At 46.3% G+C, this 24,718-nt stretch overlaps 1 protein-coding gene across 1 annotated transcript; it reads left to right on the top strand.

Moving 5' to 3' along the window:
• The first annotated feature begins 14,776 nt into the window (after nt 1-14,776).
• Nucleotides 14,777-15,634, top strand: LOC110203714 (myeloid-associated differentiation marker-like). Its single transcript, XM_020980175.1, has one exon. The coding sequence runs from the start codon at nt 14,777-14,779 to the stop codon at nt 15,632-15,634; it is 858 nt and encodes a 285-aa protein (XP_020835834.1).
• The last annotated feature ends 9,084 nt before the right edge of the window (nt 15,635-24,718 follow it).

A 24,718-nucleotide genomic window follows, 5' to 3' on the forward strand; every position in this document is an offset into this window, starting at 1 on the left:
CTCCCCGACACATACCTGTGGTTTCTGGGGCTCTTTGCTGCCCATGTGGCTGTCTTGGTGTTCCCCTACATTGGATGTCCTAGGGAATTTGTGTGCACCAGGATGTGCTGCCAAGGGCACAAGGCAAGGTCTTGGGCACAAAGAACACTGAAGGTTTTGGAAGACCACGAGTCTAGCAAGGTCATTAGCCACAGCATCTCTGGCAGCCTCTGAGAAGCCTTTGTCTTTCCTTCAGATGTACCTTGTAAAGAGGTGTGCTTTGGTGGAAATAATGGCCTGATTCTTTCTTCAGTGGCAGTCTGACTCAGACTTGTCCCTGGCCCTAGAGAGAGGAGAGGAACGTCACCCAAGGGACTCTCCCAGGGGCTGATGGGGCCCCTGAGCACCCAGGGCTGGACCCTGGCTCCTCTGGAAGCCTTGCTTGCTGGGGGCTGCTTAACTTTCCCTCTCCCTCGGGGCCCTTCAGTCTGTAGACCTGGCATAGCCAATAGGACTCACCAGGACAAAAGGCACCAAGTGGCTTGCTTTAACATCATTAACTATAACTAGGCAAGTCTCCTGTGAGTGCAGAGTGTCTGTCTTCCTTTAATTCAAACACGCCATCACACCTCACAACAAACAACACTGTGAGATGCGATGTTACCCCCATATTACAGATGAAGAAGCTGAGGCTTAGGGTCACACAGCTGGGTCTGCTGATCTCTCAAGATGCTAGAGTCCTGACTTTGGGGTCTGGCACTGTCATCTGCTGTGCAGGTGAGCCCGAAAATAACCTCTGGTCAGACCTTCCCATCCTACACTTGGGCAGACAGTTTCCTGAATCAAAGTGAAGAACATTATGTTTATCCTGATGCTATGTCTCTGGGGCATCATCTTGGACTGGTGCCCAGAGCAGAAAGGCCAGTAAGTCACTGACTTCCCTTACTAATCATTGTATCCTGTATGGAGAAAAGTCTCTCCTGGTTCTGCTTCCTCCTGATAGGGAGGAACTGGTGGCTGGGGTGGAAGAATGGGGAGTCTGGTGGGAAGAGATAGAGAAGAGAGGGAAGCCTGGCATAATCTGGCTGGCTCTCTGGGAATATCTCCCCTTAGAAGAAGGGGAGATAGAGAATCCTGTGAACTGAAATTTAAGAGGGAAAGTGAAGCCATTGGAAATAGGAAACTCTCAAGAACGAGTGTCTGAAGACCCACAGAGAAGCCATTCTACCAAGAGGGAAAAAGGGGGAGCTGTCCATGAAGCTGATGTGTGTGCACAGGAAGCTTGCTGAGCAATTCAGATCTTGAAAAGATACAAACAGGATGAGGATGAACCAGTAACAGAAGATGAACATTAAGTGGGTGGCAAAGTCTTGCACAAATAGTGACAGCCATGCTGAGGCTCAGAAGGAGCTGAGGCCATTGAAGGAGCAAATGGAAACATAACAGTAGGTACAGGGGTGTTGGGCCTTCTTCTCCACAAAAGGGCCCTTCTGCTTTGGAGCTGTGCATATGGTGATCACATTCAGTCCTGGTGGAGCCTGGCCTCTAAAGAGAGGGGCTAGTCTCCTTTTCTCACACTCTGGCTGCAGCCCTCAGGAAAATTACTTAAAGCTTAGCTTTGATTCATATCTAGGGTCTCCCTGAAAGAGGAGCAGCACAGAAACATATTGAATGTAAAACACGAATCTGTATGGGACAGCTATTTATTTCCTCCACACAAATTCAGGGGCATGGGAAAGTTCTGTCCTACTTTGAGGGTCATAGGATAGAAAAGAAAAGGACAGGGAAATACTAGTGAAGAAATGAAGAAGGGGGCAGAGCTTACTGGTTCTCTTAGTTGGATTGTGAAAGAAGAAAAATATAGAACCTTAGAGAAAGGAGTCGGGGGGAGAGGGCATCACATGAACTGGACAGAGGAGGGTTAAGCACATGCCAAGTGTATGAAAAAACTATCTGGTATAGAAATACACTAACTCAAACAGAGAGATGGGAGTTGGGAGATACTTGAGGCACAGAGACAGGGAAAGTGTAGACCAAGATGTAAGAGCAAGGGTGTGTGGAGGAGAGAATGGGTACAAACAAAAACTTTCCTTTTATAGAATGGGTCACAAAGGGGGAGATTGAAAGGAAAAAAAAGAAAGGATAGGAGCAAGGGATTGGGGTCAGAGGAGAGGCATGGGCGAGTGTCATGGAGGCAGCTTGTTTCAGTCGGAAATCACTAACATCAGTCACATTTATCCTTTTTCAGTGTCTTCTTGGGGAAAAGGAACAATTAGGAGAAAATGTGATGGAGGGAAATATACAGCGAATGGTCACAGCCAGGAATGTGAAAGAGACATCAAACAGTGAGAGACCTGAATTCAGCAAGATGTTGTTTATAGGAAAGGCACCTGCCTATAACATCAAGATTCCCATGGAGTTAATATGAGGGACCAGGACAGAACTGATTTTATTTTGGATGAAGTCAAAAAAGCAGGGGTAGCAATCATGATTTCAGACAATGCAACAGAAAAAATCAACATAGTTAAAAGAGATTAGCAGGGAAGCAACACAGACAATGAAATCATAATAACACATGCACCGAGCTGTGTAGCATCTAAGCCCTCAGAGAAAAAGTGCATCCAAGTCAGAGAGAAATGGATCTGTTGTTCAGTTGTGTCCAACTTTTCATGACCCCATTTAGGGTTTTCATGGCAAAGGTACTGAAGTGGTTTGCCATTTTCTTCTCTAGCTCATTGTACATATGAAGAAACTGAGGCAAACAGGATTAAGTGATTTGCCCAGGGTCACACAGCTAGGAAGTGTCTGAGACTGGATTTGGGCTTAGGTTTTCCTAATTCCAGGCCCAGTGCTCTATCTACTTTACTACCTAGCTGCCCTTCTACATTAGGAGTAGACTCAGCTAAAATGGCACATTTATAAAAATTAACCATATGCTAGGGCATAAAACACTCACAAGCAAGTGCATAAAATTAGAAATACTAAATAATTTTTGTCTTGACATAATCAAATAAAATTATAATAAAGAATCTGAGGAAAGGATTTAAACTTAAATAGAGATTAATTCAGTCCTAAAGAATTGGTGAGTTAAAGAACAAAACACAGACACAAGAGCTAATTTCATGAAAGAAAATAACAACAGTGAGACAGACGACACACTGAAACTGTTGTGATACAGCTGAAACAGTCCTTAGGAGATGTTTTATATCTCTATACACTTTAATTAACCAAAGAGAGAAAGAAGAGATTGATGAATTGGTCATGTAACTAAAAAAAATATATATAAAAGTTAAATATTCCTCCCCAACCCCTAACCAACCATGTAGAAATTCTGAAAATAAAAGAGGTGAATAAAATTCAAAGCAAAATCGACATTGAATTCATAAATAAACTGAAAAGTGTTTTTTCAGTTCTCATAATCTAATATAGCTAATCTAATAAAAATGCCACTATGAAAAAGAAAATAAGAAATGAGAAGAGATAAAGGAGCCTATTAGAAATAGCAATACCAAATATATGACAACCAAATCTGTAACAAATTAAATGGGAGAATATTTACAAAAAATGTGAAATATTCGAAAGAACTTCAAATAGAGAATTTCAATAACCAAATCTCAGAAAAAGAGATGAAATAAGTTGTAAATGAATGAATTTTAAAGCACAGATTCATTAAGTTCTACCACGTGTCAAACACTGTGCTATGTGCTGAGGGCACAACACAAAAGTGAAGACTGTTTATACCCTTAAGGTACTTACATGATAGTGAGAGGAGACAGCCCACATAATCTGCTTGGTTGACCTCAAACCTCCAACTGCCTGTTGGACATTTTGATCTGGATGTCCTATAAACATCTTAAACTCAACATGTCCAAAACTAAACTCATTATTTTCCCTTACAAACCCTCCCCTCTTTCCAATTTTTTTTTTTTGCTTTGGCAATCGGGGTTAAGTGACTTGTCCAGGGTCACACAGCTAGTAAGTGTCAAATGTCTGAGGCTAGATTTGAACTCAGGTCCTCAAACTCAGATCCTCATGACTCTAAGGCTGGAGCTCTATCCACTGCACCACCTGGCTGCCCCTCTGATATTCTTACCACCATAGAAAGCACCCCCATCCTCCTAGCCCCTCAGGCTCAAACCTAGGGTTGACCCTGGATTCCTTGCTATCTCTTACTTCTCATATCCAATTGTTGCCAAAGCCTGTAGATTTTTACCTCCATAACATTTCTCTTACTTAGTGTCATACCAATCAAACTACCAAAGAGTTATTAAATGTGTATCATAGAGTTAGAAAAAAAAATTTGTAGTTAATAAACCAAGTCAGCAAGTCAAGCCACTTGACTTGAATAAAGACGGAGAGAAATCTTTGAGGGAAGGCATTAGTAGCTGGGGAGACCGGGAAGGAACTCCTGCAGAAGGTGGGATGTGAAGTGAGTCTTGAAGGCAAATGACCAGACCAAGAGTAGAGAGAAAGGGATAGAGCTTTCCAGTAATGGAAGACAGAGTCTGAAGATGGAGTGGGACGTGTGAGGAACAGGAAGTGGGTCAGTATCTTTTACGTGACAGTTAGTTCTGACCCAGAAACTAGTGAAAAAGCTTGTCATCACTATAAATAAGCTAACCAGACCCAGTCAGAGAATCCCAGCCCTTCTTCTGAATCAAGGACAGGATTTCCATTGTGATTTTCAATGGCAGGCTCATTGAGCCACTACCTATATTGATGCCAGGCAGAGAATGTTAATGAATGCTCTAAGAATTGGGCTCTCATTGGCCATTCTCCCTGATTACAAGAGAATAGGTTAATGAAGCTGGCAACATTCAGCCTGGAGAAGACTCAGAGGAAACAGGAAAGCTGACTTCGAGTGTCTGGTTGGATTTGTTCTCCTTGGCCCCAGAAGGCAAGAGGAGCAGTGAATGGGGGGACATCACTAGGAGGCCACCTCAAGCTTGATGTCAGCTGGAGTTGCATACCCAGAAGACTGGCCTGCCTCAGGAAGGGGGGGGCGGCTCCCTCTCTCCGGAGGCCTCCAGGAAGGTCACTTGTTGGGGATGGACATTGTAGGGAATGGGGTTCTTGGTGGTGTGTGGGTTGGATCAGAGAACACCTTGAATTCTGTCCTGTGATGGCACTCTCAGCTGCTGTGAGGTAATCAGAGCGCTTCTGCAGGGGTTCCCGCAGAAGAAGTTCCCATCAACTAAAAGACCAAACCTTCCTTCCATTTCTCCTCTGCCCCAGCTCTTGTGTCTGCTGACCTCTAGTGGTCACACCTGCCAGGCTCCCTGGTGCTCTGCTGGTCCCTGGTGGCCACTTCAATTCTAAGCAAAATTTCAGTTCCTGGAGGAAGCTCAGCAGCGGAAGACAAGAAGTTTCAGACTTTGCCCTCCAGGAGCTTTTACTCTAATGAGGATGGGTGTGGATGAGAACACAAGATAGACACTGAGTAATGATGTATTAGGCAAAGCTTCGAGGGCCAAGGAGAGGCCTGGACACAGTAGTATAAACAGTCTGAGATGGCGAGAAATCGCTCAATCAGCTGTTGTCCATTAACCCTAGATGCGCTTACTTGGGCAACAACTCATGTTTGCATCATATTACCAATGACAGCATGCAGGGTCACAAGCCCCACGAGCCTTGCTGGACTCAGAGACCCAGGACCCCTCAACCCTATTCCAGCCCCAGATTCTCAGTTGGAGGAACAGCCCCAGCCCAGTGTGGGTCTCTCTGCAATGGCTCTTGGAGACCCAGCACCTCTCTTCCCATCTACCACGCTCTGTCCCCTCTATGCCTTCTCCTGTTTCTCTTCTACCTCTCTCTGTGTAGCAAGAGGTGGTCTCAATATGAACATGAAGCCAAGAATAGATAGCACTAGAATATCTTTCTTCTACAATTCCTGCCAGGAGGGGCAGCAGGAAGTTGGAGCCAGAGGCCATCACTCTCTTTCCTCACAGAGAGAGGGGTACCTCACTAGACATATCTGTCTGCTCTATTGTTTGTCTAGAGGAAGTAACTTTAATCTTCAAACTAAACTCCTGGCCACTATTCATTAATGGGGGTGGGGGCCCCCAAGATTTGTAGCCAAGACGTGATCCCCCCCAAAATGAACAGTCACATAGCAAATAGAAAAGAAACCTACTTATCCAAGTTGTTAACAAAGTAGGAATCAGAGAAAGTATACATATAAGTATGTATACCAGACAGTGCAGAGTGGAGAAACACTCCCATTGGGAGCAAGGTAACTCAATTCAGCCAAAGGAGAGTCCCAGATCTCACCTAAAGGTAAATTATCCACAGTCTCTAATGTGTAAGCTGGCAGTAGGGCCATGATTGAGTTATGCATGTCTGCTTCTTCCCAGTGTCCTTCTCCCTGAAGAGACACAATTTCTCTTCTCTCTCACTCTCACCAACTCCTTCCTACCTCTTATGGAGGCACAGGACATTGATTTCTACCAATGATGAAAGAGTTTCATACCAACTGGCTTTGGGATTCAGATTGGTTGTTCAGTCATTTCGCTCATGTCTGGTTCTTCATGACCCCATTTGGGTTTTTATTTTTTTGGCAGAGATACCGGAGTGATTTGCCATTTCCTTCTCCAGCTCATTTTAAAAACAAGGAAACTGAGGCAAACAGGGTTAAGTGACTTGCCCATGGTCAAGCTAGTAAGCACACAGCTAGTTAAGTGCTTGAGGCCAGATTTGAACTCATGAAGATGAGTCTTCCTGATTCCAAGCTCAGTAATGCCCCCTAGCTGCTCCTGGGACTCAGGTTACCTCTGTAATAATTCGTCATTGGCCCTTTAGGAGAAAACAGGCCCTGTGCCCTTTTTGTCGTTTTCTCTTTCCCCTCTCCCCCCAACCTCAAACCTTGTGGCCCAAGTCCTGATGCGCCCACCCCTTCTACTGTGCCCTCTGGAATTCCCATGCCATAGCGAACACACTCTCCTGCATCCTGAACCCCTTTCCCCAACACTCTTCACTTCTAGCAGCCCTCACAGAGGTGCGGTTCCCCTTTGAAGACCCTCACCAACAAGGCACATGCTACCTTCTCCCCTCCTGTATAGAGCTGGCTTTGCATATATTTGCATATTGTCTTCCCATTCGATTGTAAGCTCCTTGAGGACCAGTACTGTCTTTTGCCTCTTGTTGTACCCTCGGCACTTAGCACACAGCAGACACTTGGCACATCTGTATTGATTTATTGATTGTCTGTCTGTCTGTGTCGGTCTGTCCCAGTCTTGGTCCTTTGTCTCTCTGTCTCATTCTGTCTATTGGTCTCACTTCATCAACTTCCATTGGTTTAACTGTCAGGTCTATGAAGATGACTCTTACATCTATCTAGCCAGCCCAGGATCTCCTTGGACCTTACAAAGAAGATGCCCCAAATTCACCATGCCCAAACCTTCCCACTGAATCCTTCTTCCTTCTCCCAGTGCATAGTCTTGGCATTGCCCCGTGCCCCTCACTCACCTTGCCCCACACAGCAGAGGTGGAATTGCCAAATATTTATGTTTCTACCTTCAGAATACCTCTCTGGCCCTCCTCTTCCCTCCCCACTGGTCTGCCTGGCTCGTCTGTCCTCACTCCAGGTCATTCTGCCTACTGCTACCAAAGTATTTTTCCTTAAGTACACATCCGCCATGTTGCCACCCTACCCAATACATGGCAGTGGTTCCCTACTGTGTCCTGAATGAAATAGAAATTCTTTTGTTTAACTTTTAAAGCCCTCCATAGCCTGGCCACAATCTATTGATCTGGCTTCACATGCTGATCCAGCCACACTGTCCTTTTCCCTGTTTCTCAGACCACATACTCCATCTCCCATCTCCCCAAACCTGGCTTGCCCTCCCTTACAGAGTTCTGATCCTCCTTTCAGATGAAGCTTGGGCCCCACCTTCTGCATGAAGCTTTCCTAGGCCCCATTTCTCTCTTCTCCCACACAACTGCTGGTATCTTCCCTCCCTACTTGCCTTGTAATGTAATGTAACTTATGTGTGTGTGTGTGTGTGTGTGTGTGTGTGTGTGTGTGTGCAACTTTGTGTTCATGCTGGACCTATATCTATATGTGTGTAATGGGGGGTCTGGAACATGTACAGACCTCAGCAGCTTGCTTTGTTGATGCAGCCTCTCTATGTGGAGGATGCCAGGGGCCTGCTTCCAAGAAGGCTGGGACAACAAGGAAGAAAGTGCTTGCAGAGCCTTGTAGAGAATGTGGAGACATTCTTCTACTGTTTCCAGTTGGCTAACCCCATGGCACACGAGGGGCTTTTTCACTGACTTGAGGCTTGGGTCAGATGCAGCTACTTCCTCTTCATCTTCCTTCATTCCACTTGGTGACTCCTTCCTTCACACATCACATGGGAGACATCTGGTTAGGAGCTCAGTCTTAGCGCCTTCTTCCCCTATGAGGCCAAATGCCTTCTCCATTGAGGAACGGGCCCAGAATCTTTGCCTCTTTCCCTTCTAGATGAAGGGAGTGGAACATCATTCTGCAGTGAATTCAGAAAGTTGTCATAAGGACTCTGCAATATCCTGACATCATGGAGCCTAGGGACCAGGCCAGGTGATGCGGCCAGCTCAGTGCCAATGGCCCATGGAGCTGGGGATGATCTTTGTGCACCACCTGCTGGATCCTGAAACAAAGGCTCATCTGGTAGTGATGCTACCTTTGGATTAGACTGCAAGTCTCAGAGACTGAGCTCCTTGAGGGCAGGGACTGTCTTTGGCCTTTCTTTGTGTTTCCAGCACTCAGCACAGTGCCTGGCGCACAGTAGGAGCTTAATAAATATTTGACACTCTTATGCCACACTTTTGTCCACTTTTCCCGATTGAGGGGTACCCTTTAATTTTCAGTTCTTTGCCACCACAAAAAGAGCTGCTATCAATATATTTTGAACATATGGGTCCTTTCCTTCTTTCTTTTGATCTCTTTGGCATATAGGCCAGTGGTATTGTTAGGCCAAAAGGAACACACAGTTTAGTAACTTTTTGGTCACAGTTCCACATTGCTTTCTAGCTGTGAATTAGCTCCATCTACAATGCATTGATGTGCCCGTTTTCCTACAACCTTCCCAACATTTGTCATTTTCCTTTTCTGTCAACCTTATTGATCTGAGGGGTATGAAATGGAACCTCCTAGTTACTTAATGTACGTTTCTCTAATCATTAGTGCTATGAAACATGTTTTCATTTTGCTGATGGTGGCTTGGATTTCTTCCTGTGGGAACTGCCTGTTCATATCTTTTGACCATTTGTCAATTTGGAATTAGCTCCTCTCCTTACACATTTGAATCAGTTAATTATACAGCTTGGAAATGAAATCCTTAGCAGAGAAACTTCCTGCAAAAACGTTTCCCCCAGCTGATTGTTTCCCTTCATGGCCCTCTTTGAGAACAAAAGACAAACAACAGCAGCAATCTTGGTCAATGGTGTGAACTGTTGGTCTAAACCCAATTTGTGCCAGACTCCTATCCAGTTTTTCCAGCAGTTTTGATCAAATATCGATTTTTATCCCAGGATCCCATAAATCCAGGTCTTTGGATTTATCAAACACTAGGCAACTGTTTGCTACATACCTAACTTACTCCATTAATCAACCTCTATTTCTTACCCTGTACAAAATAACTTTGAAGATTACTGCTCTGTAGTATAGTTTGAGATCTGGTGCTGTAGGCCCCTTCCTTCCCTCTTGTTTTCACCATTTCCTTTGTCGTTCTTTAATTTCTATTTCTACTGATCAATTTGGTTATTATTCTTTCTAGCTTTAGATGGTAATCCTTTGGTAGTTTGATATGGCTACCAAAGTATGCCTCTGAATAAGTAAATTTACACAGGGAGTATTGTCATCTTTATTATGCTCACACAGTCTACCTATGAGCAACTAATATTTCCCTATTTATTTAGGTCTGTTTTTGTTATCATAAACAGTGTTTTGTAGCTGTGTTTGTTTTGGCAAGTAGACACCCAAGTATTTTAAACATCCTGTAGTTATTTTATTTTATTTTATTTTTTTATTTTTTGGTGAGGCAATCTGGGTTAAGTGACCTGTCCAGGGTCACACAGCTAAGTAAGTGTCAAGTGTCTGAGGCTGGATTTGAACTGAGGTCCTCCTGTCTGTAGTTATATTAAATGAAGTTTCTTTTTCTTTTTTAATCTCTCCATGATGGATTTTGTTGATAATATATGGAAATGCAGATGATTGGTGCCAGTTTACATCCTGCAACTTTGCCCCATACAGCTCCTAGATTATAATTTCTAGTTTCAACGAATTGACCATTGAATGGGGGAGACAATATGCAACAGATATATACAAAGCAAGCTACATACAGGATAAAATAGGAAGTGATCAGAGGAAAGGCATGAGAAGTAAGAGTGGTTTGAGAAGGCTTCCAGTAAAAGAAGGGATTTTAGTTGGGCATCCAAGGAAGCCAGGGAGCTAGGTGGTCAGAGCAGAGGAGGGAGAGTGTCCCAGGCATGGGGGATGGTCAGAGAGAAGGCCCAGAGCTGAGGGATGGAGTGACTTGTTTGTGGAAAGTCCGGGAGGCCAGGTCGCTGGATTGAAGAGTACATGTAGGGGAATGAAGTGTAAGGAAACTGGAAAGAGAGGCGGGGCTGAGTTAGGAAGACCAAACAGAGTGCTTTGGATTTGCTCCTGGAGGCAATAAGAAGCCACTGGTGTTTATGACAACAGGGGGTGACACAGTAAGATCTGGGCTTTAGGAAAATCACTTTAATGGCTGAATGGAGGATGGATCAGAGGCACAGGCAGACCACCCAGCAGCTATGGCCATAGTCCAGGCATGAAACAATGGAGGCCTACACAGGGTGGAGGTGAGTGTCAGAGGAGAGAAGGGGGTTAACCCTAAGTCCAGCTCCATAAAGGCTACACTTCTAAACTCTAAGGACAGTCACATGCAAATGGGCTGATGGATCAGAATGCTCTGCAGCCATGGGAGCTCAGCCATCTCTTCCAGTGGTCCTCTCGGTGGTTCATCTGAGGGGCAATTTTCTCTTTGGTCCTCAGGACTGTTCGTATCTCTCCTTTACACATTAGAAAGGCCATGGTTTTTTTTCCCCAAGTGGATTTTATCAGCTTTTCTTACACAAATGTTCTTTCCCCACCGATTTTGGCAACGAAAGTGGCAGCATCTTATATTTAACAAGTTAATGGGAGTGGGGAGGCCATAGCAGCTGAATGAATCCGGAGAGGTTTCATGTGGAAGGTGAAGGGCAAAGAAGGGAAGATGGATAGCTGTTCATTCAGTTCATCAATCAATTAGCATTTTAGGAACTGCCTCTGTGTGATAGGCACTGCATGTACAAAGACCTGGGGGCACAGATGCAACCCCTGTCCCACAGCCCGTTGGTATGTGACTCTCTCCTCATTGGTGCAGATGAACGCCCTGTCCTCCGTGAGTTGGATGGAGGCGAGAGTGCTCCAACCTTTCATGAGTCTCATACCTGTTAAGTCCTGCTTTGGGACTCTTCAGGACTAGTCCCTCTGGGGGAGTTCAGCAGGCATCTTTCTTTGGGATTAGCAGAGCTTCCAGTCTTCCTTGAGCATGAGGTCACTTTGGATGCTTCCAGAGAGAAGATGGAGGAGGCCAACCCCACTTCAGGCTGCTGAAGGAAAAGACTCTGGGAAGACATGGGAGAAGCTGGTGGTCTCCATCAGGGCCCTATCACCAGCTGGCTACTCTAGAGACTTTGGGGAGTTTCCTCTTGGGGGAGACCCAGAACCTCCTCTCTTAGATGAGCTGAGCTGCCTCCCGCTCCATGGGATGGTGCCTTCACTCTGTCTTGTCTGGTCCATATTCTCCTGTGCAGACCATCACTGATTTCTGTTTTGCTACAATTTGGTTAAATGTGTTTCTTTGCTATCGCTATGTGTGTGCATTGTGGAACAGGTCTTAATTAGGTGGGGAAGAGGTCAAGCCTTGGATATAGAGCTTGGGGTCTCCTTCCCCCCAAAATCACAGGGTCATCAAAGTTAGGTTCATCCTTAGATGAACAATATTTAAGGGAGCAGATGGGCATAACTTCTAGCCTAGGACCCCCTTTTCCCCACCTCCTAAGTCTCCCTTGGAGGAAGGTGGGAGGGAGAAGCTAGAGATGTCTATTCTGCCTCCCTTTGAGCCACACACACACATGGAGTCCTCACTACATGTGTGGGGCCTGCAAAGAGGCAAAGGACAATCCTTCTGCCAAGTATCTCACAATCTAGTATGGAAAACAACCATGTACAAACAAGCTATAGACAGGATGAAAGGAAGGCATTTGCCAGAGACAAGGCATATTACAAGGGAGTTAGGAAAGGCTACTTGTAGATTTTATTTGGGACCCAAAAGAAGGAAGAGTAGCCAAGGGATGGTGATGAGGCAAGAGAGCATTATAGACTTTGGGGACAGCCAGAGAAGATGCCCAGTCTTGTGCAAGGAAGAGCCGGGAGGAAGGCCAGTACCCTTGGATGGAAGAGTAGGAGTGGGGAGCAAGGTGGGAAGATGGAAAGGTGGAAGGGGGCAGGTGATGCAGGGTCTTAAAGCCTCGTCACCCTGGAAGATCTCATCTGATTGGTGGGTGGAGCCACAAACCCCAAAACTTCCACTTAAGGGGGGGCCCAGGTCCAAACATCTATTTCCTCATTTCTCACCTGGCTTTAGTACTTTGGGAATTCTCTGATTTCCCACCATGCTCTGCATAAGATGCCTTTTCTGCCCCCACTTTTCACCTTCCTCTTGTGTGTTGTCTCTTTTATTAGACTGTAAACTCCCTGAGGGCAGGGGCTATCTTTCTATTTTCATAGTAGTATCCCTAGTGTTTAGCACAGTATCAGGCACATCTCAGGCATGTAATAAATGCTTATTGACTGACTGAATTAAAAGCTGACCAGAGGATTTTATATTTGATCCTGGAGGCAATAGGGAGGCACTGTAAAGGTACCCAGATGGCAGCTGGTGTCTATGAGGACCTGGGAAAGGTCAGTTTGACTGGACCAAAGAATAAGGTACACTAAGCCTGGAAAGGGAGGCTATCCTCATTTTGCTGCGTTCACCCCAATGTCCCTCTCCAGTAATTAGTGTCTCAGGATCATTTAACCAATTAATGCCAATTAGCTTGCACAAAGAGATATTTCCTGAGAAGATATAGCAAGCCCAGAAGTACAGACATTTATTTCCCTCAAACACTTGGGATATAATCTTCTGTTTACTGCCTTGGTCTCCAGGAAGATGGGGCTCCAACTTAAGGCAGTCAGTCAGTCAACCAATAAACATTTAAGTGGCTACTAAATGCCAGGCACTGTGCTAAGCACTGGAGATACAGAAAGAGGCAAAAGACAGTCCCACCTTCAGGGAGCTTAGAGTCTAAAGGGGGAGAAAACAAGCCAACAAACATATAGGACAAATAGGAAATAATCCAGGGAGGGACATCACCGGAATTAAGAGGGGTTGGGAAAGGCTTCCTGTAGAAGGTGGCAAGCCAGAAGGCAGAGATGAGGAGGGAGAGCCTCACAGGAGTGGGGGCTGGCCAGCCAGAGAAATACCTGGAGTGTGGAGATGGAGTGTCCTGTGTGATAGTGAGGGGGCTAGCGCTACTGGATCAAAGAGTGTCAGGGGGTGTAAGAAGACTAGAGGGGAGGAGGCATAGGGAGAGATCAATGGAAAATAGGGTGGGGCTGGAACCCAGGCAGAGCCATGGAGAGAGTGGGCCAGAGTCCTAACCCTAACCCAACCCTGAATGCACACATCTGATGGCCTTTGTCCACTTCTAGGGTGGGGACAAATAATACTGCCTGAAGAAGTGTCTCACGGATTATGACCTCCTGCATTAGAGAAGGAAACCTGGTGTCTTCCAGAAGGAGGGGCATAGTGGACCGAGGGCTGGGGCTTGAATCAGAAAGAAACACCCTTAACTTTTCACTGCCCCAGACAGCTTTCTAGGAATTGTCCCTTGGCTTGGGTAGAGGGAATTTCCTCTCTGGGTGTTAACCTAAACCAATAGACTGAGGCCCAGCCTTACACTTCCTTTCCACAGACATCTGCTTATATGCTCAAGGTGAGGAAGGTTGAAGTCCATAGGTCTTCAGGTAGAACAAGCTGGCAGATGGCTGTCTGAGCTCCCTGTGCTTGGAAGAGTTGGTGAGGTACCCACAGGTGAAGGAGTTTCTCTGGTACTGACTATCCCTCCACCTGTCCCCCTCCCCCAACTGAGTAAACGAAGAGACAAGGAGCAGGAGCAAAGACCAAAGGCAAATTGGAGGGTTAGTCATTAACACCTCTTTGTCAATGATTACCCAGCCCTCATGCCCCATGGCTCTCTCATGCCCAGTGGCCCCCTCATGCCCAGTGGCCCCCTCATGCTCAGTGACTCCCTCAGGCCCCATGGCTCCCTCAGGGCTCATGGCTCCCTCATGCCCAGCCTTAGACCCTATTCTCCTCTTGATGACTCCCTTCCTTCTAATTGACCAGCCCCAGAAGTGGCCACTCCCAGGAGGGAATATCCCCAGGGCTGACTATGTGAGGGACCACCCAAGGGACTGACCACCCCTAGGAGGCACCACTCCCAGGTAAGGTCAGGAATCAGTATCAAGTCTGCAATTCCCCTCCTCCTCCTCCTCTTCCAAGGTAACTTATTTGCCCAGCTCCACCCTCCTACACCTGGGCTCTGCCCAAGATAATGACTCTGCCACTTCCTCCTGGGCTCTCCCCTTTGTCCTTTGGGCCCTGGTGACTCTGCATAGCTCCTCAGAGCACGTGGGAGGACCACTGGGTTCTCTGAAGCAGCAGTGGATGGTGAGGTGGGCGCTATGCTGCAGCTGAAGCTGGTGCCCCGGGCCCTCCTTTCCCTGGTGGGCCTGCTCCGGCTGCTCCAGGTGGTCCTATGCTGCATCACATTCAGCCTGGCTGCCTCGGGCCCCAGCCTGGTTCCCCCATTCGGTGTGTGGTGTCTGTGTTCCTGGTGTATCTGTTTCTTGCTGTCGCTGGTCATTTTGGGGCTCGAGTTCCTGGGTTTGAACTCACAGCTGCCCCTGTCCTGGGAGAACTTTACTTCAGTGGCAGCCACGCTGGCCACCTTGCTGACCTTCACTGCATCCATCATGTACCCTATCGTCTTTGTGCCAAGGGACCCGACGGGCTGGCCCTACCAGGCAGCAGCCACGGCCACGGCCCTGTCCTGTGTGTGCTTTGTGATCTATGCGGTGGAGGTGGGGCTGACCTGGGCCAGGAGAGGGCAGCTCCAGGGCTTCCTGTCCACTGTGCCTGGCTTGCTGAAGGTGTTTGAGGCCTATGTGGCATATGTGATCCTGGCCCTGGTGGATGTCGACCAGATGTATGCCAAGAACACAGGGTGCCAGTGGTGTATGGCTGTATTCTGTTTCTGCTTTGTGGGTAACCTGGTCATTGTAGGGTTCAGCATAGGGCAGTGGCTGGGCACCTTACCCTTGCCTGTGGACAAAGTGCTGGTGGCCCTTACAGGCCTGGCATCACTGCTCTATCTCTCAGCTGCCATAGTGTGGCCTATCTTCATCTTCAAGGATACTATTCCAAATCATCAGTTCAGCTCGGCGGTAGGTGCCACCATCCTCACCTACATCAACCTGGTGGCCTATACTGCTGACCTCGTCTTCTCCAGTCGCATGATGTTTTTCACGGAGTCCACATAGCCCTCCTGCTGCCTGCCCCCCCCCCCCATGAGAAGCACCAGGATTGGGGTTTGGGCCGGGGAAGTCAGGGAGATCTCCAGTGCTGCCTTCCTACTGGGGAGGTAAGGTCCCCAAACTGCTCAATTTGTCCTCCTCCCGCTTTGTTCTGGGAGTAGATAAGAGGGAAAGACTGTTGATTGTCTTCTCTAGAGGGGTATTTCAGGGCACTGTTTTTGAGAAGGGGCACAAGGATCTAGGTAGGATGTCAGGGGTGATGGAACTGGGGGCATGCCATCTAAGCCATCTCCAGGTGATGCCGGACTTAGGTAGGGGGAACAGGGCTAGGGGAAGTTCCTTCTCCCTCCCAGATGACACATAGCAGGGTGGCCTTGAAGGGGAAAAGAAATCTCCAAGGTCGTGGGAGAGGGGTGGGAACTTTGCTGGGCAATAAGTAGATGGTGAACCAACCATGTTGGCAGAGAAGCTGCTATTTCTTATTAGATTCCTGGCTTCCCCCAACAATGGGGCCCTGTCTCAAAGCAGATGGGAGTCAGTGAATTCCGGAAATTCTATGGCCCTGGGCTTCCTCCACATTCAATGTTTCCACAAGGGAGTTGGGGTACTGTGTAGACAGTGGGTTGGGCCCATCAGAGCCAATGGCTCTGGGGAGATACACTTCTTTCCTCTGTCCCAAGCTCCCCCCCCCCAAAGCAGGGCTGGTAAATCTTTGGCCAGGAGGCAGTGAAAAGACCCTCTGTGCAGGGGGACACCCCAACCCCGTAAATGTCTGAGGATGGCAGGTTCTAACTCAATGGGAATGGATGGGAGATGGTGCTCTGTTCAAAGGGCCATGGTGACCAAGGCAGGCCTGACTGAAAACTTTGCAGAGGTCTGTGTGAGCAAGGCTGGCATTAGATAGACCTACCAGAGCTAGGTCAAGTTCTTCTACCCTTTGGTGGTGGTGGTGGTGAGGAGGAGGGTGAAGAGAGGTCATTGGACAATATTGACAGCATCACAGACCCTGGTGCCCTGTGAGCTAGAGGAGGCGCATCTGGGTCAAATTCAGACAGTGGGGAATGAATGTCCAAGCTGGCTTCTGAGGAACTCTGGGAGACCAGACCATTCTCTGCAATGTGAAGGATGTTGTACAAGCTCCCACAGTGAGCCGAAGTACCATGGACAGGACCAAACTTGTCTGAGAGACAGAAAGACCTGGATTTAAGTCCTGCCTGACCCACTGTGACCACCACTAAGTCACGGAACTTCACATCCCAGACACCTGTTCAGATAAACCAGAGACACTTTGCCAGCCTGAAACAGTGAAGAGAATTTCCCTCATTGATGAAAGTGTGGGTTGGAGCCACACCCACAGCACCACCTACAGCCCACAGTACACCATGGTGGGGGGTGGTACAGTCCCCAGAATTCAATCTGTTCCATTGGACAAACATTGGTACTGTGCCAGATATGGTGCTAGGTGTGTGTGTGTGTGTGTTGGGGGGGCATAATGAAAATAAATGTGGTCTGCTCAAGAGGGTCTTGAGTGCTTCAGTAAAGGGTCTCAACTTAATCTAGTGGGCACTGGGGAGCCAGAGAACATGCAGGAGTAATGGAGTTAGAGCTATACACTAGAAAGTTGTCTGACTTAGAGGAGGGAGAGTGGAGCATGAATAAGAGGATGAATAAAACATTGGCTCTCTGCCTCTGGAGGTCCTGCAGGACAAAGCCTTCTTGGCCCTCCTGTCTCTGTTCTGGCACTGCCCTAGAGGTGGCTACCAAGGCCTTCTGTGGCTCCAGGAGAGGCTTGGTACCTGCCAAAGGGAGGCCGTGCTCACTTCCACCTTGCTGGTCTGAATGGCAGGGGCTTGCCTTTGGGAACAGGGGAGGGGAGGGTTGGGCTATCCTGCCCCATTCGGGATGTTGGAGGCAATGGAGGCTGCAGGAAGTAGGCAGCATCTCAAGGAGCAGAGCCTGGTGACTCATGGACAGTCAACCTGTCCCTTGGGGGCAGAAGGCTGATGAGAGCAGGGCTTGTGACTCCTTCTGTGAGACAGGAGCCCAGACCCACAGCCTGTGAGGGTTGGAGCTGAGTAGTGAGGGGCTCCTTCGACACTTCATGGGATTCAGATGTGGTCAGCAGTCCAGCAGGCTGAGCTCTCTTGAGGGGCAGAATGTCAGCTCTCCCCAGGTTGATGCAACCAGCCTTGATCTAAGCTGGTGATTTAAAGCACTAGTTTGACAACACAGAGACAAATCAGAGTCCTGGGGCACTCCACTATGGACCCCTCCAAGTTGACTAAACTGTTAATGACTTGGGTCTGGCCATTCCCCCAATTCCTGGTCACCATAGTTGTCCCTTCCTCTCACCACTCCCCCTCCATGGAAGCACGAGGCCTCTGGAAGTTCTCCAGGAAGCCAAGTCAAATTCCCTGGCCAGTCTGCAGGCTCAGTTCTCACATGCCTTTCTCTAGTCCCGTGGCTCTGCCTGCACTTTCCCTGATCTTCCAAATATCCAGGGCTGTGGCTCAGTAATTACATTGGCCCTTTCTGTCAGCACCTGAAGACTGCACTCACTTACCCTGAAGATGGCTGGATGTCCCCTTACAATCTCCTTAAGTATCTAGCTAACACTTGAACTGTGCCTGGAACATGGTAGGTGCCTAATACATGCTCGTTGATCCAAAGATCTTTGGTTTGAACTCCCTGTTAGCCAGCTGTGTTCTGCATTCTCTTCCTTTCTGTTCTCAGTCACCAATAATCAATCAGCTGGAGAGGCTGCCTCTAAGTGAGCGAGACCTGGGTTCAAGTCTTCACTTCAGACCTCTCTCAGTGTCCCCAGGAAATGCTCCAAGACTCTGAGTGGAAAGGAGCCCTGAGGGGCTTCCTCACCTGAGCTCCCTACACCTGTGGAATCCTATCTAGTGCCTTCCTCTCTCTCCTTCTCCCCACCCCCTTCCCCAGGGTTTACCAAGGGGGCTACAGAGACAAAAGTGAGCTGATCTTTGACCTGAAGGAAGGAGCAATCGTCACTGTCTTCACTGCACCCCCAGGGCCAGACCCATCCCAGCCTGAAGAAAGATGAGGTTGCTCTCCACACTAGGAGAAACCTTCCTTGCTTTGCTTTCTGCTCACTCTTGTCTTAAAAGAAACCGTTATTTCTAAGATAAAATGGCTAATCTTTGCTTTACTGAACTGTATTTAATTTCTCAAGAGAAAGATACCAAGGTGTGAGTCAGCAGGGCAGACAGGGTGGAGGCATAACTTCTGGGACCTTTCCTGGCAGGGGGATTCGGAGCTGAACAACAGAGAATTATGGATTCAGATTTTCATAAAAATCCTAGTGCAGTAAACCAAAGATAAAAGCACACAGATATTGTTCCCCGCCCCACCCCCACAAACAGGCAAGTCATTTGAACTGGTTGGAGGAGGATTTGGCTGGTTTGGGAGGAGCTGTCTTGGCCTGGACCCTCTTCCCTTTTTCTGTAGGAAGTTGACTAGTGAGAAAGTCGTGTGTGTGTGCGTGCGTGCATGCACAGCACTTCACAAAGCCTGAGGGAAAAGCATAGCATCTAATTGGGGCCTGTTCTGACCAACCAAGAGTCAGCCAGGGCAGACACCTAGGCTTGTGAACCTTGAATTACCCAGTGTGGGAGGACAGTGAGATGCTTTGAGATGTAGGCTCCAAGAAAGTAATAGTCAGAGGGGAGAAAGTCAGAAAGTGAGCAACAGGGGGAAATACGGTGTGTGTGTGGGGAGCCTAGACGTATCAAAGATCTCAGGAAGAAGAAAAATCAGACTTCATTTCAATTAATCATTTATTTATCTGCCTATCTATTAATTTCTTCATTCATCCATTTATTTACTTATTTTAACTCACAGACTTTGAACGTAAATAGACAAATTAACAGGGAAAACGGAACAATAGGAAGAAATATGGCCTCCAGATCAGGCATGTATGAGTAAACACTGAAAAATGAAAATGATCCAATGTCCAAGGAGACAGAGGACCCTCTGGAATGTGAGGGGAACTTGTGTCCTGAGTGGTTTAGAAGAGAAATGAGAAGTATGTAGGCAAAGCTTATGTCCTGCACAGCAAAAGTAATGAGCAGAATGGAGACACTTGAATATGCCATGGCTCATCATGCCTCACCAAAGAAGCAAAAAAAAGAATTGCATATTGGGCATGCAAATACACAGAAGTGAAGACCACCTAGGAGAAGAGAAGCAAAACCTAAGAACATTAAAGGAGAATCTGCTCACTGTTCATTTCTAACTCCAAGACAGGGCACATAGGGACAACCAAAGGATCATGGGTCTCCCATCATAATGTGACAGAGTGGAAAACTTTAACATCAAGAAGAGAATGGACAGAGGAAATCATGAAATTCCAGTCAAAAGAATTCATAGATCGCCTCCCAACAAAAACACAAGGGTGCAAACTCTGAGACACACAGTGGTTAAATTTCACAACTCAATTAAGTTCTGTAAGCTATCAGGAGAAAGGCCTTCAAATACAAAGGAAAGGACATGCCAATAATATAAGACTATTCTGTACCCACTAGAAAAAGGAGGAAGGGATGGAATAATGTGTTCTGAAGAGCCCCGGAGGTGCTCCGGATGAAGCCCAGGGTGACCTGTCCTGCAAATTTAAGCTTACATATACAGGACAAAAGATGAACATTCAATAATAAATAAGAATTTGAAATGTTTTAGAAAAGAAAACCAGAAATGAAGAGATCATTTACCTCTCAAACAACTCAAACAACAGAAATGCAGGAAAGAATAAACCCAGCAGCTAAGGACAGCAACAGAGACAGTAAGAGACTGGGGAAGGCAGAAATCAGGCAGAGGCCACAGACAGGAGGTGGAGGTGGAGGACAGTAAGGACAGACTCAGTGACCCCTGCTTACAGGTGAAGACTTCTTCATTACAACATGAGGCGGTTCATGAAAGAGAGGAAGAGGAGCAGGGGAGTAAAGAAGAGGAAGTGATGTGCTGGGGTCAAATCATGGGTTAGCAACGAGTGGGATGTGACTTCTGTGGTCTCAGAAAGAGAGAGCCTACAGAGGAGTGGGTAAGGAGGAGAGAGACAGACTGAAGTGCAGGGAGAAAGGAAGGACACCTTACTTTGGAGGTGGGAGGGTTAGTCATTTTCCACTTCACCTTGGCTCTGCACTATCCTCCTAATGGTAGAGGTCCTCTGGTAAGTCAGGCAAGGACATGAGCTCTTCCTTTTGTTAAGGGGTCATTTGTTCCAAGAGTGTTGTCAGAGTTGCTGGGACTCTTTCCTCTTTCTTCCAGTCAGTACCAATCGAAAGACAAATGATGTCCACATCCCTCAAACTCACAATCTCACTACCAATCCTAGAGATGCTACTATCCACCTTGGGGGTAGATACACTTTTTTTTTTTTTTTGGCTAGGCAGTAGGATTAAATGACTTGCCCAGGATCACACAGCTAGTAGGTGTAAAGTGTCTGAGGCCAGATTTGGACTCAGGTCCTCCTGACTCTAGGGCTGGTGCTCTATCAATTGCTCCACCTAGCTGCCGCCAGTAGATACACTTTCACCTAAGATCAAGGAAGAACAAATACCAGGAAGTCAGCCCTAGCCCAGCCTCAGACTTGCTTGGGCAAGACATGGGCTCTAGATGCCGTGTGCTCATGGTAACATGTGGGGAGGTTCTAAGAAAGGGTAAGCTATCCTTCCCTTGATTCTTTTGAACAGCATCTTAAAATAGCACCCCTGATCCAAAACCAGAAAGGAAGGTACCACAGAGGGTGCAGGAATGACCCTTTAAAATAAGCACTGAGTTCTCAGCTCTTGTTGCCTCAGGGGACAGTATGGGGTTTTCTGATCATCCCCCCCCCCCCGGGATGAGTCAGACACAACTGGGCAACCTGGGCCCAACTGTGTTTTGCACATGTTCTGCTTGACCCCTTTTACACCCTGGGATCTCTGTTTGGCCTCATTTCCATCTCCCCATTAGCTCTTGTAGTAATACTTTCACCTCATTCTTTTAGAGGGAGACTTTAGGGTTCTGGAGGTGCCCCAAGGAGTCAAGCAATTTGATACAGGTTATATATGTGTAGTCATGCAAAACACTTCCATAATAGTCATGTTGTGAAAGACTAACTATTTCCCTTCATCCTATCCTGCCCCCTATTCTTTTCTATTCTCTCCTTCAACCCTGTCCCTCCTCAAAAATGTTTGCTTCTGATTACCCCTTCCCCCAATCTGCCCTCCCTTCTATCATCCCTCCCCTCTCTTATTCCCTTCCCTCCTATTTTCCTGTAGAGTAAAATAGATTTCCATACCCAATTGAGTATTTATGTTATTCCCTCCGTAAGCCAAATTCGATGACAGTAAGATTCATTCATTCCCTCTCAACTCCCTCCTCTTCCCCTCCACTATAAAAACTTTTATTGTCTCTTTTATGTGAGATAATTTACCCATTCTACCTGTCCCTTTCTCCTTCTCTCAGTATAATCCTCTCTCACCCCTTAATTTTATTTTTTAGATATCATCCCTTCATATTCATCTCACCCTGTGCCCTCTGTCTATATATAATATTCCCTCCAACTACCCTAATACTGAGAAAGGTCTCATGAGTTACAAATATCATCTTTCCATGTAGGAATGTAAACAGTTCAACTTTAGCAAGTCCCTTATGATTTCTCTTTTCTGTTTACCTTTTCATTCTTCTCTTGACTCTTGTATTTGAAAGTTAAATTTTCTATTTAGCTCTGGTCTTTTCATCAAGAATGCTTGAAAGTTCTCTATTCCAAATGTCCATTTTTCCCCCCTGAAGGATTATATTCAGTTTTGCTGGGTAGGTGATTTTTGTTTTAATCCTAGCTCCTTTGACCTCTGGAATATCATATTCCAAGCCCTCTGATCCCTTAATGTAGAAGCTGTTAAATTTTGTGTTATCCTGATTGTGTTTCTACAGTACTTGAATTGTTTCTTTCTGGCTGCTTGCAATATTTTCTCCTTGACCTGGGAACTCTGGAATTTGGCTATAATATTCCTAGAAGTTTTCTTTTTGGAATATCTTTCAGGAGGTTATTGGTGGGTTCTTTCAATTTCTGTTTTGCCCTCTGGTTCTAGAATATCAAGGCAGTTTTCCTTGATAATTTCTTGAAAGATGACATCTAGTTTTTTTTCTTTTGATCATAGTTTTCAGATAGTTCAATAATTTTAAAATTATCTCTCCTGGATCTATTTTCCAGGTCAATTGTTTTTCCAACGAGATATTTCACATTGTCTTCTATTTTTTCATTCTTTTGATTTTGTTTTTATAATGTTTTGATTTCTCATAGAGTCATTAGCTTCCATTTGCTCCATTCTCATTTTTAAGGAATTATTGTCTTCAGTGAGATTTTGGACTTTCTTTCCCATTTGGCCAATTCTTTTTAAGACATTCTTTTCCTCATTGGCTTTTTGGACCTCTTTTGCCATTTGGGTTAGTCTATTTTTTAAGGCGTTATTTTCTTCAGTCTTTTTTGGAGTCTCCTTTAGCAAGCTGTTGACTTGTTTTTCATGATTTTCTTGCATCACTCTCATTTCTCTTCCCAGTTTTTCATCTACTTCTCTTACTTGCTTTTCAAAATCCTTTTTGAGCTCTTCCATGGCCTGAAACCAATTCATATTTTTTCTTGGAGGCTTTGGATGTAGGAGCTTTGACTTTGTTGTCTTCCTCTGGTTATATGTTTTGATCTTCCTTGTCACCAAAGTAAGATTCTGTAGTCTGAGTTTTTTTTTTCTGTTGTTTACTCATATTCCCAGCCAATTACTTTACTTTTTAACTCTTTGTTAAGGTAGGAGTCTGCTTCCAATGTGGAGGGTGTACTGTCCCAAGCTTCTGGGGTTTTGTGCAGCCGTTTTTAGAGATACTTCTAGGGACCTGTAAATTTTCAGTTCTTTCGAAGTGGTATGATCAAAGGCCTTTCCTGGTCTGTGCTATGGTCCATGAGTGACCACAAGCATTCTTCTCTGCCTTGGAAATGTGAGGAGGATTTCTTTTTCACCACAGGCCATGCCAGCACTCCTCCTTGTCCCAGGACTGCCCCCCCACCCCCCGGACTGTGATCCAGATCCAAGCATGGGCAAAGCAAGAGAATCCTGCCTCAGCACCAGCAAAGAGAACCCTGCAATCCCCCTCTGATCAGCTGCTTGATCTCCCCACCATCTGTGGAATGAGAAGCCTGGAAGCCATCACTGCCACTGTGTCCATCATCCCAGGGCTACGCTAGGGCCAGGGCTGGACTGTGCTTTTCTCTCACCCAGGTCCAACAGACTTTTCTCACTGACTTTCTAAATTATCTTTGGCATTTGAGAAGTCTGGGAAACCACCACAGCTGCCTGTGATTCAGTCTTCTGAGGCCTACTTCAGGTTCTCTGAGGCCTAGTCTTTGCCTGTGTGGCCCATGCTGAACTGTGCTCCTCTCCCATCCTGGTGCAACAGACCTTTCCTATCAACCATCTAGGTTGTCTTGGGCTGGACATTTGTTTCATTGTGTCTTTTTGTGGGTTCTGCAGCTTTATAATTTGCTTAGAGTCATTTTTACAGGTATTTGGAGGGGTTTGGAGGACAGCTCAAGCAAGTCACTGCTTTTACTATGCCATCTTGGCCCTGCCTCCAAAGATACATATTTAGAGATGAAACTAGAAAGATGAAAAATTAAAATATGCAAGTATGTCTATAATAAATGGTTTTCACCACCAATGATGGTAGAACCATGCTATTTGGATGTACTGCATGAGGAAGTAGAAATGGCACTAACCCTAATAAAATAGGAGAAGCAGCAGAGTCCAACCAAATGCCCACACACAGAGTACTGATGGTGGTGTGTTGATCAGTTGTGTCAAAAACTGTGAAGACATGGCATGATCCCTTCTCAAGCTATATGAAAGAAGGGCATCGAATGCTTGGAAAGAAACATCTTCAACCTTATTACTTTCCAATGGCAAGCCCAAACCACAACTATTGACTGAAATACTTTCACAAAATTTTAATGAGATGAATCTGCAAATTTATGAAGGTCAGCCTTGATGAGTATGTGGGAAGGGAATAAATAGGCAGGTTTTCACAATATTCTACCAC

Source organism: Phascolarctos cinereus, unplaced genomic scaffold, assembly GCF_003287225.1.
Source record: "Phascolarctos cinereus isolate Bilbo 61053 unplaced genomic scaffold, phaCin_HiC Scaffold_9;HRSCAF=440, whole genome shotgun sequence".
Taxonomy (NCBI): Eukaryota; Metazoa; Chordata; class Mammalia; order Diprotodontia; family Phascolarctidae; genus Phascolarctos; species Phascolarctos cinereus.